At 42.9% G+C, this 16443-nt stretch overlaps 1 protein-coding gene and 1 pseudogene across 1 annotated transcript in view; both read right to left on the bottom strand.

The window, feature by feature from the left end:
- Nucleotides 1-2565: 2565 nt before the first annotated feature.
- Nucleotides 2566-16443, bottom strand: part of med21 (mediator complex subunit 21) — a 29368-nt gene continuing 15490 nt past the window's right edge. The window contains exon 4 of the mRNA XM_043708728.2: nt 2566-3919. Within this exon, the coding sequence (XP_043564663.1) occupies nt 3743-3919 (177 nt within the window). The 3' untranslated portion in view covers nt 2566-3742. The remainder of the gene's footprint in view (nt 3920-16443) is intronic.
- LOC148146708 (dynein axonemal light chain 4 pseudogene) lies at nt 3937-5576 on the bottom strand (annotated as a pseudogene).

Below are 16443 nucleotides of genomic sequence, written 5' to 3' on the forward strand. Positions count from 1 at the left end.
GGCGCAAGATTGAAAAGGGTGAGACCGTCATAGTGACCTGTGCTGTCAGCATCAGCCATATGTACTAATCAGTATAATATTAACTGATATTTCAGCTCGTTGTCAATACAGTGCTACACTGCCAAAGCGACCACCCTTGATGAAAGATATTAAACCAAAATGTACAATGCTGGCAACTGAATTAAGTTTCTTCCACACCCACTTTGCAGGAGCTGGTAGGTTTTGTCATAAAGTACAGTTGTTTGACAAGTACACTGAAGACATGAAGCAAAAAGACAGACGTGTATTGATGTAGTGCCTTTTACAACCACAAAATGTATCTTACCACCTTTTGGATTTCTTTTGAAGTGTAGTTACTCTTGCTATATTGGGAATGTGACAATTAAGTTGTACATAGCAAGTTCTCAAATGACAGTGAGATAAATGGATAGATAATCTGCTTCCCCTTGTGCTTTTGATCTAGGGATAATTTCTAAACTTGCCTTCTAAATAGGGACCACAGGAGAGAGATTTCACATCTACTTGAACGGGCAGCTGTGAGCCTTGGTTCGATATCTCAGCTGAAAGATGGCACCTCCATCAAGGCTGCACTCATTCAGCTCTGCACTATCTACCTTGGATTTTGTGCTCAAGTTGTGGAGTAGTACTTGAACCTCTAACTGTGAGACAAAAAGAGTGCTGTACAAGGTTCAAGACTGCGCAGACTTCCTTGTCTGGGGAACAGTAACAAACCAGCAGAATCAGATTCCATTGAGATTTGTAAGACAGTGGGAAGTGCACTTAAAGAGAAAATGTGGAAAACAGACTGGGATGTGGAATTAAGTTGTACAACTCTTTCAAAGATCCAGTACAGATATAACAGGTCTAAAGGCTTCCTCTTTAAATTTTAATTCTGAACAATGACTGAGAGAACCTCAGTCTATGTAACTCTGGATTAAATACTAAACCATCAACCTCCCTGGTGGGATAAGAACCTGTGTCCTCACAACATTAGTCTGGACACGTGCACGACTAGTCCAGTGACATTAACACTACCATCTCCCTCTGAAGGTACATTCGATCTAACTATTTAAAAGGCCAAAACATCAGTTATACAGACACTGCTCAAATGTGCAGAATTTCCATATCTAAAACTTGTACTACAAGTATTTCTGCATTTAAATTCAAATCAGCACAAATATAACAAAATATCCTGTAAGCATGAAAGAATTCCTTGTCCTTTCTGACTAAATATTCAGACAACTGTGCTAACAACCCTGAGTTATAAACAGGCGCTCTCACTTTACTGTGAAGTCATGAAAGAATCCCTGTAATTTTAGCAAGTCATATTTCTTTGTACTTATCTTCAAGGAGTCAGTGAGTCACGCACAGCCTAAATAAAAGCAGCTTTCCTCACAGCAACAAAGACATTACACCTGTTAGTTAACGCACAAGGATTTCAGGTTTGATTCCTGTTGTTTGCTCACCTTCATCACAGCTAAAGGCAGGTACGCAATTCAGTACAGCATTTGTATGTAACTGCACCGAATTACAAACATACTGACTGGCCAGGGAGAGAGTCAACCCTCCTGATCTCTGCAACCACCTCAAATGTTGCAATCCACTAAAATCAAGTTGTAGCTTATTATTGGTTTGTTCAGTTAGCTTCATAACGATTCAGAACACCACTAATGGCGCTAGTCAAATCCTTGTAAGAGCTGAGAGGGTCAGCTTTATTGAACATTTTATAATCTACTCAAATATTAATTAATATCAAAATATATGTTGAATAAGACATTTTGGATTGAAAAGCATAGGGAGAGGATGCAGAATTAAGGCCAATCAGATGAAACTGGTTCCTTATGTTCCTGAAGGAAGGAAACTGCCATCCTTACCTTTTCTGGCCTACATGTGACTCCAGACCCATAGCAATGTGGTTTACTCTTAATAATTTGGACAGGCAATAAATGCTGGCCTAGCCAATAATACCCAAAGCCCGTGAATAAATTAATAAAAGAATCCTATTGGATGATATGGCTGAGCAACCAATTGTTATTTCTTATTATCTGGCCCTGGCTCAAGGTGTAGTACCCCATCATAATCATTTGTCTCTCGCTTTCTCTCTAATGGAGAGAGCTGTTGGTGGTCTTTGTATTTATCTTCAAGTCCTCAGCTAGTCACGCGCAGCTTAAATAAAATCAGCTTTCCTCACAGCAACAAAGACACTACACTATTAATTAATGCAGTGTTTCTACACCCATTCTCCAATATGGAGACTGGAACCTTGCCCAACTCTCCAAATCTGGCAAGGTTTCTTTTTGAAAGATCTTCTAGTATATGTCCATTGAATTGACCTGATGCAGGGAAGGTTGGATTCAAATCAAGACAGCATCTAGAGCTAGATTACTCAACTGTATCTGGGAGTTGAACAAATGGGTACGTACAGTATTGTGTTGTCATGTACAAAGTATTTCCAGTAAATTATGTTGCGGAGTTGAACCTATCTTGACAATAAGAATGCAGCTAAAACCAATTAAATTTGGTGCAAGCATCACACCATCCCATTAAAAGAAAATACACGCCAAGCATATTGCACAATTTCTTTAATATTTAACTTGTATTCTTTTCAACAAAATGTCAATGTGCCACAAATGCTTCCAACAGTGTGAGATCACAGAATTATAGGAGTTTCATCATCTGGGTAACGTAGCCCAACAGGAACTAATTTTCCGTGAGCCAACAGTGTGGGAAGGTGAAGGAAGCAACAGCCCAAACAGCTGCACATTACCATCCAATACGCATTCACAACCTGATTACAGCAAAACAGCATCCTCCCGCCGCCCCCAATCAGAACTAAATCAACAAGCCCACTTTAAACAAAATACAAGGCATGCAAACAGAGGAGTCAGCCAGAAGCTGGGTGTGATGTGGCTCCTGCTGGAACAGGAGTGTTGTAGCAGCCTCAGACGGGCTCAGGTCACCAGTTTTAGTCATGCATGGGTCTTCTTCAACCTAACAGTTACACGTCCCACCAGCAGCAGTAGTTTTCAGTGAGGATGCAGAATGCAGGGCTTTCTATCTTCCATCTCCTCAGTGGTAGATTGTCCTTAGGGTCACCATTAATCTTATATATCCACTCCCTGCCTCACCAACCCAGAATGACAGGAAGGCCATTAGACACAAAGAACTTGGGACAGTGGGTTAGTGAGCGCCCTCTCCCCAGAATCACATGGCAGTTTTAAAGTTCAGGGTAGCTGTGGTCCCAGTCACATTTAGCATTTCGTTTCCCAGATACGGTTTCAGAATGCACGGACAGAGGTTACTCAATGGACAGCACTTTGTCACTAAAAAGATAAACTATCTGATAGGTCGCACACTGTGAAACTACTGGGTTCATCCAAGTTCAACCAGAACCCCGAGCCCAGAATAATTGGGGCAGCTTAACTCACGGAAAGGCCAACACCTGCCCTTGAATTTTAAAGAAAAATCACAGTGGTGACCAAAATGGGGAGAACAAGGGGAAGGCATACTGTACATTTACTGACTTTGAACTATATCTCTAGGTTAACTTGCAAAACCAAAAAGGTTTTTTTTGAGCATCCTGGAATAAAAATTAATTTTAAACCTTGGTGCTGATGCCTTAGCAATTTTATCAGTATTCTTTTCCCCTACCTGCCATCCTACAAAAGAAAAAATGTTGCAATTATCTTTGCACAAAGTGTAGATCACACCATCAGTCTGAGTAGGACGCTGCATCCAGCTGCTAAGATTCAGGCATGTGCTGAGAGCGACCACTGCTTCTTGTCCCAAGCTGTGACTGGGCAATGTCCGCTAGCGCACTCTGTATCTTCTCCAACAGCAGGTCACCCCGACAAACAACTTCTTCCAGTAGTGCTGCAGCCTCATGGTTCTCCTCTTCCAGCTGACGTAAGCTTGCAGCCTAGACATTAGGAGACACAACATGGTTATCCCAGTGCACCTGGAACATGTATACTATTTACTCCATGCAAACACTTTGAAACAAGGTGACTACTTATGAGCGGACAGACATAAATCTGGGCTAGACCATTAAACAAAGCAAAATAAGCAGTACCAACCGTGTGCTGCACTGTTACATAGGTGTCATTGATGGAATGCATCAAACTAAAGCTCCATCAGCTGGAAATAAAAAGATGCCACGGGACAAATTGAAGAGAAAGGAAGCTCTTGCAATGTCGTGACAAATTCTTTAAGGGAACTTTTTCCATGTTACAACAATGATGACACTTCAAAAGCCTTTAATGGTGACGTCCAGAGATTGTGAACAGTGCTAGATAAATGCAAGTTCTAGCTGCCCTTGTTCTTTACCATAATATCTTACCATATTATTTTTCCTTAACATCAGCCACTTGAAGTATATTGCTTAATAGCTGACATTATGCAACAGTGGAAATTGCACCATTTTGATTTTCATACTTAATTGCTTAGTTTTTGTTTAGCAAGGAGGGCTACATATCTGTTTGTGGCAGTAGAGCTTTAAATTTATATAACATTGATAACTACTTGACTTGTCATCCTCCTCTATCAATCTAAACCAGCTTATACAGAACTTGCATGAGATTTCCTTATATTCAGTTTGCCCTCCCTGCTGACCTCTTATTTTGCATTTGCACTACCACAGAGTATCAAAATTACACACATCCTAACTCAGCAAGTGCTGTCCACCTATGATTCTTGACAGTTTCTGATCTATGTATAGACCCAGCTCAGCAATACTGCAATTTTAAAATACTCATTTTGGTTTTCAAATCCTCCAAGGCTTTCACTCAAACTGAAAAAAAATTAAAAAGCCACAATTTTTCACATATTTCTTATTAGTCCTAGAGGCATCAAGCTAATCCTGGAGAGCTGGTAATGATGAGTATTGACAGCAGACTCACTATATGAACCTGATTTATGGACAGGGATAGGGTTATACTCAGCTACAATAAAACTGTTTTCTTTTAAAGGGACAGACATATGTGACAATGCCATTATAAAGGTAGGAAATCCTGTTTGAGTGACAGCATCATTCATTGCTGAACATGGAGACAGAGTTAATAACTCAGCTCTGGTCTCTGCTCATGTCGTAAGTTGGAAATGTTTTGCATCGTTGCAAACAGCAAGTGGTCTGATTACAGGATGACCCATTGTAGCAATAGGATTGATTCAATGACCTTTGTGCAGTCGTATTTAAAGACAAATTAGGACGGGAGGAGGGAACAGGAGAATCAGCATTTCTGTTCCACACACAATCCATTCACGTTATGTGCACTTCCACACACACTACCATGCTGCCCCCAAAATACATGTAGAGAACATTCTTCATCTTGTGAGTGGTTTCAAAGCCAAACTCATCACCAACCATCACATGCCAGGAAGCACCAAATCTCTTGTCCCTGGTCTCTTCAATCATTCTGGCGGCTGTCCCATTGTTTGATGCAGACTTCTCACAAACCATGACACACAATTCCATCGTCTCCACTTTCATTTCCTCCAGTGTATCGCAAATCTGAAGGGAATGTTTGAATGCACCTTCACTCTGCATCTTCCTTCTTTGCCTAAGGCTCTGCAATTATGTATCAGCTCTATTCCTCCTTATCTCCCATCACTCCATGTGATGTCAAGAAACAGCTGAACACTCTGGATACTGCAAAGGCTATGGGGCCTGACAACATTCCAGCAATAGTAGAGTCATAGAGATGTACAGCATGGAAACAGACCCTTCGGTCCAACCCGTCCAGATATCCCAACCCAATCTAGTCCCACCTGCCAGCATTCGGCCCATATCCCTCCAAACCCTTCCTATTCATATACCCATCCAAATGCCTCTTAAATGTTAACAATTGTACCAGCCTCCACCACATCCTCTGGCAGATCATTCCATACACGTACCACCCTCTGTGTGAAAAAGATGCCCCGTTGGTCTCTTTTATATCTTTCCCCACTCACCCTAAACCTATGCCCTCTAGCTCTGGACTCCCCAACCCCAGGGAAAAGACTTTGCCTATTTACCCTATCTATCCCCCTCATAATTTTGTAAACCTCTATAAGGTCACCCTGCAGCCTCAGACACTCCAGAAATGCACTGCAGAAATTCACCAAAGATCCTGGCATTGTGAATCAATCCACAGCAGGTGGACAGCCACCACCACCTCAAAAGCAAAACAGAACAGGCAATAAATGCTGGCCAACCCCCACTCAGATCTCATGAATCAAAGAAAATCACAAATTTCTTCAGAACACTGGATTTAGATGGTACCTTTAATTATTTCAAACACCAGGGCACTATAATGAAGTGAAACAGATGCCTTCAATGTTATTGTATTGTGAGGTGTACTGGTTAAGAAAACGTAGCAGCACAGATTGCCCCAATAAACTACAGTCAGCAGTGAACAGAATAAATTACTGTTAGGCAGTGTCTGTTGAACAAACAGAGAAGCCACTCACAGCAGCTAAATTCCACAACCCACACAGAGGGTCACCAGGACCGAGGACAGCACTTCCATTTGCTTCTTTAAAAAAGGGTGATTGCCAGGTTACAGTGCACCCTTTTTCACTTCAGTAAAGGCACAGAATCTTTGAATATCTACTGAATAAGTGGACAAGACCTTGGTTATACAAATTAACCAAAAGAAAAAGGCCAACAAGACTCTCAGATAGAGGACTCCTGCTTTGGGTCTCCTCCCCAAAAACAAAGATGTGCTCATTTTTACAACGTCGGTTCCTTTCATAGTGCCATTGGTCCGTAACATGTCATCCCTCAATCTTCAGCTTTAAAAATAAAGCAAAAGCAGGCCCAGCATATTCAATAAAAACCGAAAAACTGAGGATGCTGTAAATCAGAAACAAAAACAGAAGTTGATGGAAAAGGTCAGCAGGTTTGACAGGATCTGAGAAGAGAAATCCAAGTTAATGTCTCAAGTCCAGTGACTGCTCCTCAGAACTCAGTTCCCAGCACATTCAGCCTTTCCCAGTAAAGATCTGAGCCTTAGCTTGCAACATTTAATTATAAACTTGTTGCTTGCAACCGGATTTCCCTTTTGTTTGCACTCTGACAAATAATGCAGCAACTTTACTACTTTTTTTTAAACCCCTTATCCAGGAAGTCTTTACACCCCAAGAGAATCAATGATTTATAGAACAGTGCCATCCAATGGTCTAGCAAGGAAGTGCCAAGCCTCAAGTCCATAAGCTCAACTACAAGTTACTACTAATTTCAAGTCAGGACTTTACCTGCAACACACAAGAAGCCTGGCACTATCCAGGACAAAAGCAGCCCACTTGATTGGCACCACATCCACAAGCATTCACTCCACCTAGCGACACTCGGCAGCAGCAATACCATCTACAAGATGCACGCAATTTCACCAAAGTTCTTTAGACAGCAACTTCCAAACTCATTACTACTTCCATCTAGAAGGAGAAGGGCAGCAGATAATTGGGAACACCACCCCTGGAAAGTTCCCCTCCAAGCCACTCACCATCCTAACTTGGAAATATATCACCGTTCCTTCACTGTCACGGGATCAAAATCCTGGAATTCCCTCCCGGAAGGGCATTGTGGGTCTACCTACAGCACATGGACTGCAATGGTTCAAGAAGGCAGCTCACCCCCACCTTCTCAAGGGACAACTACATACAGGCAACATATGCTGGGCCCAGCCAGCAATGCCCACATCCCACAAATTAATTTAAAAGAAGAGTCTCAGTTTGATTTTCACACGTGCTTTTCCAGACAACCTCTGGTGGGATAAAAATACATCAGAGTAGCAAATGCTATTTTAAAATATAGCCTTGAAAATGAATTATTTTGAGACCACAGAAAGCATTGAAGTTCAGCAGGTAACAGGGAAGGTAAATGGACGAATGACCCTTCCACAGTCCCTTTGATATATAAATAGGATGGTTTTACTAAAACTATACAAAGCACTACTGAGACTACAGCTGGAATACCATGGACAGTTTTGGTCTTATCTAGGGAAAGATACATTGGAGGCAGTCCTGAGAAAGTTCACTAGGCTGATACCAGGTACAGAGGAGCTGCCTTAATGGGGAGAGGTTGAGTAGGTCGGACCTGTAGTCATTTGAGTTTACAAGAATGAGAGGTGACCTTGTTGAAACATACAAGATTCTTAGACAAGTTAACAGGGCGGATATGGAGAGGTTATTTTCCTTTGGGAGAGAGTCTAGAACCAGAGGGCATCATCTCAGAATAAGGGGTCACACATTTAAGAGGAGGAATTTCACCTATTGGGCAGTGATGCACCAGGAGAGGGCTGTCCTGGCTGGATCATTAAGTATATCCAAGGCTGAGATAGACACATTTTTGAATCAGTAAGGGAACCGAGTTATGTGGAGAAGGCAAGAAAGTGGAGTTGAGGATTATCAGCTTAGCTATGATCTCACAATGGCATAGCAGAACTGATGGCCCAAATAGCCTACTTATGTAAACTGTAAAAAAAGCAAACTTACACAATGAAGTGCTTATTGGTTCATAAGCACTTATGAACGCGGGAGAGGCATCATAGTCCTAAGGAAACTAAATACACCTGCAAGCTTCCCACTTCTCTCTTTTCCGTTCCTCACATAGGGCAGGATTCTTTGATGATGGTATCTCCTACCCCAAAGAAAGAGTCAGCAGGGAATACATCCTGGCTGACCACGGGGGTCTTGCAGACACCTTCAACTCCAAGTGACCCCGTTCTGATAGAAGCCTAACCTCAACTCTGAAATCCCAATAGATCCAGTAGCCACAGCCAGGAGGCTGGCACTATTATCCAAGCCCCAAGATCAGGGCCAGCTCAGTTGATATGGAGCTGTCACTCTGGGAAGCAGAGATTTCCCATTAATTACCCAGTCACGCTCCTCAATAGGGGAGGGAGGAGAGGCCTCTCCCACCTCAGTAAAATGACAGAAAGTAGAGGGCCACGTGGGAAAGTGGCAGGATGACCACCTTAGGCCCTGGAACTTCACAGACATCACCGCCTGCAAGTCCACCCACAGGGTCAAGTGCAAAATTCTACCCGTGCTATTTTCCAGTCAAACGAGTTATGCATTTTTGAAGTAACAAAAAGAAAAATCAGACAGCACCTGTAGAGGGAAGCAGAGTTAGTATTTGGATCAAATTTTGAAAAAAAAAAGATCAGAACCAATAAGCAGTTGGTAGTGTAAATTTGATTTTTCTTTCATAAGAATGGAGCAGTGGAAACATCAAATACAAGAGCAAATACTTGAGATACTATGAAAGGGCTTTTCAGGCTAACAAACAACAGGGTCAACTTTCCTCACCCCGATCACCTTAACAGGTGACTTAATATAAAAATACAACCACTTGCCACATATACAAATACTTCTTAAAAATCAAATCACTTAAAAATATTAGAAAGATGGTTTATCCATATGCAAAAGAACGATGGAAATAAAGACTTGCATTTCTATAGCATCTTTCATGACCACAGGACACGTCAGTCTGGACAATGTGCTCAAACCTAGAGTGTGGACCAGGACATCTAAGAGGAGAATGTGCCCTGTGACCGTGTTACAGGCTGTCAGTTCAGCTAACAGATCAAGGCAGGATCACAGCAAGCAGTTAGTCAGGGATTCAGTGTAGCGTAGCAATTGAAAATGGAACAACTCTGGGAAAAAAAAAATGTGGTTGGATCACGAAACTAAGTGCAAAAGGGATAAAGGTTCATCTTAGCCATGATATCAAACTGCAATGAGTCAGAAATACAGAAAAGAGATAGAGGACTTAGTGATGTGGTGCAATGAGAACAACCTCTCTCGCCATACTGGCAATACTAAAAAAGTGATCATCAGGGAGAGGTGGAGAATATGCCCCCATCTACATCAATGGAGTGGAGGTTGAGAGGGTGGAGAGTGTCAGGTTCCTCGGAGTGACGGTCAACAAGGCACAACAACACCTCTTCTTCCTCAGGTGGTTCAGGAAATTTGGCATGTCCACAGGATCCTCACTAACTTCTACAGGCACACTGTCCAGGTGCATAACAGGCAGGTATGGCAACTGCTCTGCCAGGACCGTAAGGTGGTGTGCACAGCCCAGACCATCACAGAAGCCAATCTTCCATCCATGGACTCCACTTACATGGCTTGCTGCCGCAGAAAGGCTGCCATCATCGAAAACCCCTCCCACCCCGTTAATGATCTCCAACAACCTCTTCCATCAGGCACAAGGTACAGAAGTTTGAACACACGCACCAGCAGGTTCAGGAAGAGCTTCTTCCCTGCTGTTATTATGCTGACGAATGGACTCTCTAACCTCAAATAATGCTGATCTTGTTAATGTTGTTCTTGTCTCAGGCACGCCCTGTGCAGTTTAACCATTATGCCTTACTCTGCCCAAGTATCTTTCGCTCTATGATCTGTATGTCCTTGCTATGATCTGCCTGTCCTGCTTGCAAACAAAGCTCTTCACTGTCTTTCAGCACGTGACAATAAATCAAATCAAATTAAGGAAGTGAATCAGGGTCAAACTGAGGTCCAAACTACCAGAGTACAAAAACGCCAATACTATACCCACTTGTTTTTACAGCAAAATAACTTTACTCAGAAATTGCTTCTGCTCCTTCAAGTGGCCACAAAAGATCAAAAAAAAACTTTTCAGGAAGAGAGCTTTCCCCAATGCTGAGAGTTCATTAGGTACACCCAAGCTAACACCTTAAACAGTATTTTCTGGTCACTGTCCCAGCTACTTAGAAGATATGGTGGCTCAATGGTTAGCGCTGTTAGCTCACAATGCCAGGTACCTGGGTTCGATTCCACCCTCGGGCAACTGGGTGGAGTTTGCACATTTTTTTGTGTGGCCAAGCAGTCTAAGGCGCTAGATTTAGGCTCCAGTCTCTAAGGAGGCGTGGGTTCAAATCCCACCGCTGCCATTGTGAGAGTTGCAGTTTACCCTGCAGTGAGTTAAACTTTGTGTAAGGGGCGGCATGGTGGCTAGCACTGCTGCCTCACAGCACCAGAGACCCGGGTTCAATTCCCACCTCAGGCAACTGTCTGTATGGAGTTTGTACATTCTCCCCCTGTCTGCGTGGGTTTCCTCCGGGTGCTCCGGTTTCCTCCCACAGTCCAAAAATGTGCAGGTCAGGTGAATTGGCCATGCTAAATTGCCCGTAGTGTTAGGTGAAGGGGAAAATGTAGGGGAATGGATCTGGGTGGGTTGCTGTTCGGAGGGTCGGTGTGGACTTGTTGGGCCAAAGAGCCTGTTTTCACACTAAATAATCTAATCTACTTAAGAGAACTTGCTGTGTATACATTGGCTGCTGCACCTCCCACGTGATGTGGCAGCACTTCAAATTAAAACAATGCCTGTCAAGTGCTTTGCAATTGCAAAGCTTTACAAAGATACAAGTTGCAGGCTCATAGTTCCTTGAAATTGGAGTCGTAAGTAGACAGGGCAGTGATGGCGGCATTTGGTACACTTCCCTTTATTGGTCAGAGCATGGATTAAAGGAGTTGGGAGATCATGTTGCAGCAGTACAGGTTATTAGTTAGGCCAATATTGGAATACTGTGCGCGATTCTGGTCTCCCCGCTATAGGAAAGTTGTTGTTAATATTAGATTAGATTCCCTACAGTATGGAAACAGGCACAAGTCCACACCGACCCTCCGAAGAGTAACCCACCCAGATCCATTCCCCATATTTACCTCTAACAGCCCAGCAATAATACCAGTAAGCCATATGCTTCCCCACATCTAACTGGAGTAACAGTGTGAAACAAAAAACTAATGCCTGTTCACTGAAGAGACAATGCATTGACTTTACAAAGGCGTCTTCGATTAGACTAGGTTCCCTACAGTGTGCAAACAGGCCCTTTGGCACTCCGGAGAGTAACCCACCCAGACCCATTCCCCCTAACTAATGCGTCTAACTCTATGGGCAATTTAGCATGGCCAATTCACCTAACCTGCACATCTTTGGATTGTGGGAGGAAACCAGAGCACCCAGAGGAAACCCACGGAGACATGGGGAGAATGTCTGTGTGGAGTTTGCACAGTCACCAGAGACTGGAATCGAACCTGGGTCCCTGGCGCTGAGGCAGCAGTGCTAACCACTGAGCTACCGTGCCACCCTTTAAACTTGAGGGGGTTCAGAAAAGACATCAAGGCTGTTGCTAGGGTTGGAGGTACTGTAGGGAGAGGCTGAATAGGATGGAGCTGTTTTCCCTGAAGCTCAGAGACTGAGGGGTGACCTTATAGAGGTTTGTAAAATCATGAGGGGCATGGATAGGGCGAATCGCCAAAGTATTTCACACAGGATAGGGGAGTCCAAGGCTAGAGGAAACAGATTTAGGGTGAGGAGGAAGATTTAAAAGGGACCTAAGGGGCAACGTTTTCACGCAGAGAGTGCTGCACATATGGATTGAGCTGCCAGAGGAAGTGGTGGAGGCTGGTACAATTACAGCATTTAAAAAGGCATCTGGATGGGGACGGGAATAGGAAGGGTTTAAAGGGACATAGGCCAATGCTGGCAAATAGCAGCAGATTAATTTAGGATATCTGGTCGGCATGAACAAGTTGGGCCGAACGGTCTGTTTCCATGCTTGACATTTCCATGACTCTTAAATAACTTTAAATACAGGTGGGACTGGATTAGGTTGGGATATCTGGTCGGCATGGACAAGTTGGACCGAAGTGTCTGTTTCTACGCTGTACATCTCTATGACTCTCTGAGAAGGAATTTGCCGTTGGTAACTGCAGTTCCTGAACTGGCCACTTGGTGATGTACCAAGACAAAGCTTGTGTCAACAACCACAAGTTCCTGCCTGATGTAGAGAATCTGGTGTTGAGCTCCACGAGAAGCAGGAGCTCACACCGAGGCCTGGTACGGTCTAAACACTCCTGTAACAGGCAACTACACATCACCACAAGTGGCATTTAGGGCAGAGAAACCACAAAACCTCAAAAACAAATACTGCATCTTCTCAGCCCTAGGTACTACAACCCACGCGCACACAAAAAAAAACTCAAAAATACTGCAGAGATGAGGAAAGGAAATAGAAAATTCTAGAAACTCAGTTAGATATCTGTGCACAAAGGAGAACAGTTTCAGGCATAATCTTTTGAAAATTCATGTATTTAATCACCGAGATAAAAAAAGGGAGAATGGTTTAAAAAATTATTTTGATACAGAATTAAACAAACATTTGGTTCAACCAGACTCTCAACTGGAACTACTTATTCTGACAAAATATCAGACTACTCTTTTCCATCTCACAGTCATCTAGCTTCGCTGCTATTTGTCTTGAACCATTGCCTGAGACTTCACACCTCACTCTGGGTGATGAAATTTCTTCTCAATTCTCTCTTCGTTTTACTGGCCACTTACATTTAAAATTGCTGGTTTTGGTCTCCCCTATAAATGGAAACATCATCTATCCTCTACCTGATTGAACTCTCCCGTAATTTTAAAGGCATCTATCAGATCACGCCTCAGTCTACTACTTTTGTATCAGGGAACCACAGTCTCTCCTGATGCTTATAACCTCTTGATTTCACCAATGTACCTATCCTTTAAGTCGTTGCGATGTTATGCATGGGAACTCTGACTTAATAACCTCAAGCATGACACCATGTGCATCTGGCTATGTGACCCTCTGTCATTTGTCACAACACCATCAACTGCAGAGAAATGGAAATGTGCCACCTGGCATCAATTCCATGTTTGACCCAGACACAAGACTTTAAGAGACAGGAGAAGGCCATTTAGCCCCTTGAGTCTGTTTGCTATTAAATGAGATCATGGCTGATCTGATAATTGTCAACTCCTGGTTTTTTCCCCCAATTCCTTTCATTCCTTTATGGATTCAAAATCTGGCTATCTCGGCCTAGAACATTCTTTAATTAGTCAACCCTCTACAGTAAAGAATTCCATAGATTCACTACCCTCAGAGAAGAAATTCCTCATCAGACTAAGATGGGTGAGCCCTTATTCTGAGAGTATGTCCTCTGGTCATAGGCGATTTCCTCTTGTAGATGAGTCTTTCTGCATCTAGCCAGTCAGGTCTCCTCAGAATCTTGTATGTTTCATTAAGATCTCTGCAGTTATTGTAACAAGGTCAGTCAGGTGGACCTGAGAGAGTTCTCTAATTGGGGCTTTTAATCTGGTCCAATCAGGGAGCCCTGGCTGTCAGGTAAGAACAGGAGTGTTTCCCTACCCTCCCCCTCACTGTTTTGATCACACAGCACTGCCCTTTGATGTGAAGGGCAGTGTTTGTCACTGGCCACCCGGGTGTTTTCCTATCTTCCCAGTGGTGGAAATTGAATAAAAAAAAACAAAAATGAAAAAAATTTTAAAAAAAGAACAGGAGTGTTGTCTTTCACTGTGTCTCACACCTGCACACACACACCATGGGTGCTGGGGAAAAAATAAGCACTACCGCACTTAGGTGGTAGTATGGGGGTTAAATTTTAAAAAAAGGATGAGTAGGAAAAAAGAAAAAAAAAGAACAGGAGTGTTAGATATCCTGCTCACTCAGAGCTGGCCCAGTGTCAAGGACTCTCCATGTGTTAATAAAGGGTGATTTGACTTGTGCAGTTATTTCAGTCTCCTCTCACTTGTTTAAACTAATCAAGTACAGGTTTAACTTCACTCAAATCACAAGAGAATCCCTGTGTATCTGGATATAGTCTAAAGAACCTTCTCTGGACTTCCTCCTGAGGGAAGCAAAACTGTTCATGACCAGGGCCTTATATAGTTTTAGGAAGACATTGCTCGTTTTATACTCAATTCCTTATGATATAAAGGCTTACAATCCATCCGCATTCCCTATTATCCCCCGAATTTACGTACTGGCTTTCACATGATGCTAACCACATTCTGCAACCCTCACAGCAGAGGCTAGGAAAATCAACTTTTGTAGTTGATTAACATGCAACTCTCAAGACTTTCAGCACTCAAAAACACTTTCACTTCAGTGAGGTGTGCCAGCAGAGAGATGCTCGCTTTGGTTATTTTAAAATTGCAGTTCCCCATGGCTGCACTTAATTTATTCTGAACATTCTTACTTAGTAGAATCTTCACTTGCTAACGTTCAGTTAGAGGAATATCAGGTCTCACTTTCCTCTTTTTAATTGTTCTGAACTTTAACTAAGGGTCAGGCTGTCATCCTACTCTCCACAGATAGCTGCTGGGCATTTCCATCAGGCTAAGCAAGTGCATAAACCCAGACAGGCAACAAGACACCAGGCTGCTTGCACAGTTTGTGGCTCAGCACCGGCACAGGCAACCAACAGTGCAATGCTCACTTCTGACCTAACAGGAAAAGAAGAACATAATGTAAAACAAAGAACACAACAGGACCTCTCCAAAGTAGTCAATAAACGAGGGACAGGACAGCACACACACTGTAGATGCATACCTTGAACACACAAGTGAGAAAGTATCTTTCCCCCATTAGCCATTCTGTTTCTCAACACAAGCACACAGTTGCATCGTACGTTTTAACCACAGAGGCAATTTGTTATGAAACAGGATGCACTATTTCAACTGATTTTTTTAACAGCCAGGACAAAAGGAAACGCGTATTGCTGGTCTTACATTTGACACTTGCTACTCGGTTATCCTCTCAACTGCTGTATTTTGTTTGACCTTTATTATGATTAACCTATTGCTACCTGGAATTTTCACAGCAAACATACCCTGGAAATAAATTAAAGCTTGTTTCAGATATGGCATCTTAAGAATTTACTGTAACCGCTACAAAACGTCTGTATGCATTAAAACGATCACATTTGTCTTTCAAGCAAGATAATTATGCAACAACTGAAATCAAACTGTGCATCACTCTTTACTAGTGCAATCATCACTCAAGTTGCTGAGGAAAACAAATCTGAAAGATGCTCATGTGAAGCAAGCAGTGGCCCAGATACAACTGCTTGTTTAACTGCATCCACTTGGACGCAGAAGAATTAGGTTAGTGTGGTGCTGGAAAAGCACAGGTCAGGCAGCATCTGAGCAGGAAAATCAACATCACCATTCCCGATGAAGGGCTTTTACCTGAATCATCAATTTGCCTGCTCCTCAGATACTGCCTGACCTGCTGCGTTTCTCCAGCACCCCACCCTCGACTCTAATCTCCAGTGTCTGCAGTCCTCACTTTCACCAGTAAGAATTAGGTTGTTTATACTGTTTCAGTGGATCTGAACATCACTGGCTAGTCTATCATTTGCTCCCCAGCCCGAGGTACATGAAGGAGATGGTGAACTGCTGCAGTTCATACAGTGTAGGGTTAGCCACTGGGCTGTTAGGGAGAAGAGTTTCAGGATTCTGACTCAGTGACAGTGAAGTAACAGTGATATACTTCCATTTCAGGGTGGGGCTCAAAAGAGAAGTTGCAGGTGGTGCTCACATGTATCTGCTGCCTCTGCCCTTCACAGATTGCAGGCTTGGAAAGTGCTGACAAAGGAGCCAAAAATTGGTGA

This window comes from Chiloscyllium plagiosum, unplaced genomic scaffold (genome assembly GCF_037043375.1).
Source record: "Chiloscyllium plagiosum isolate Xiang-an unplaced genomic scaffold, Cpla_swu_hap1 HiC_scaffold_19, whole genome shotgun sequence".
Classification (NCBI taxonomy): domain Eukaryota; kingdom Metazoa; phylum Chordata; class Chondrichthyes; order Orectolobiformes; family Hemiscylliidae; genus Chiloscyllium; species Chiloscyllium plagiosum.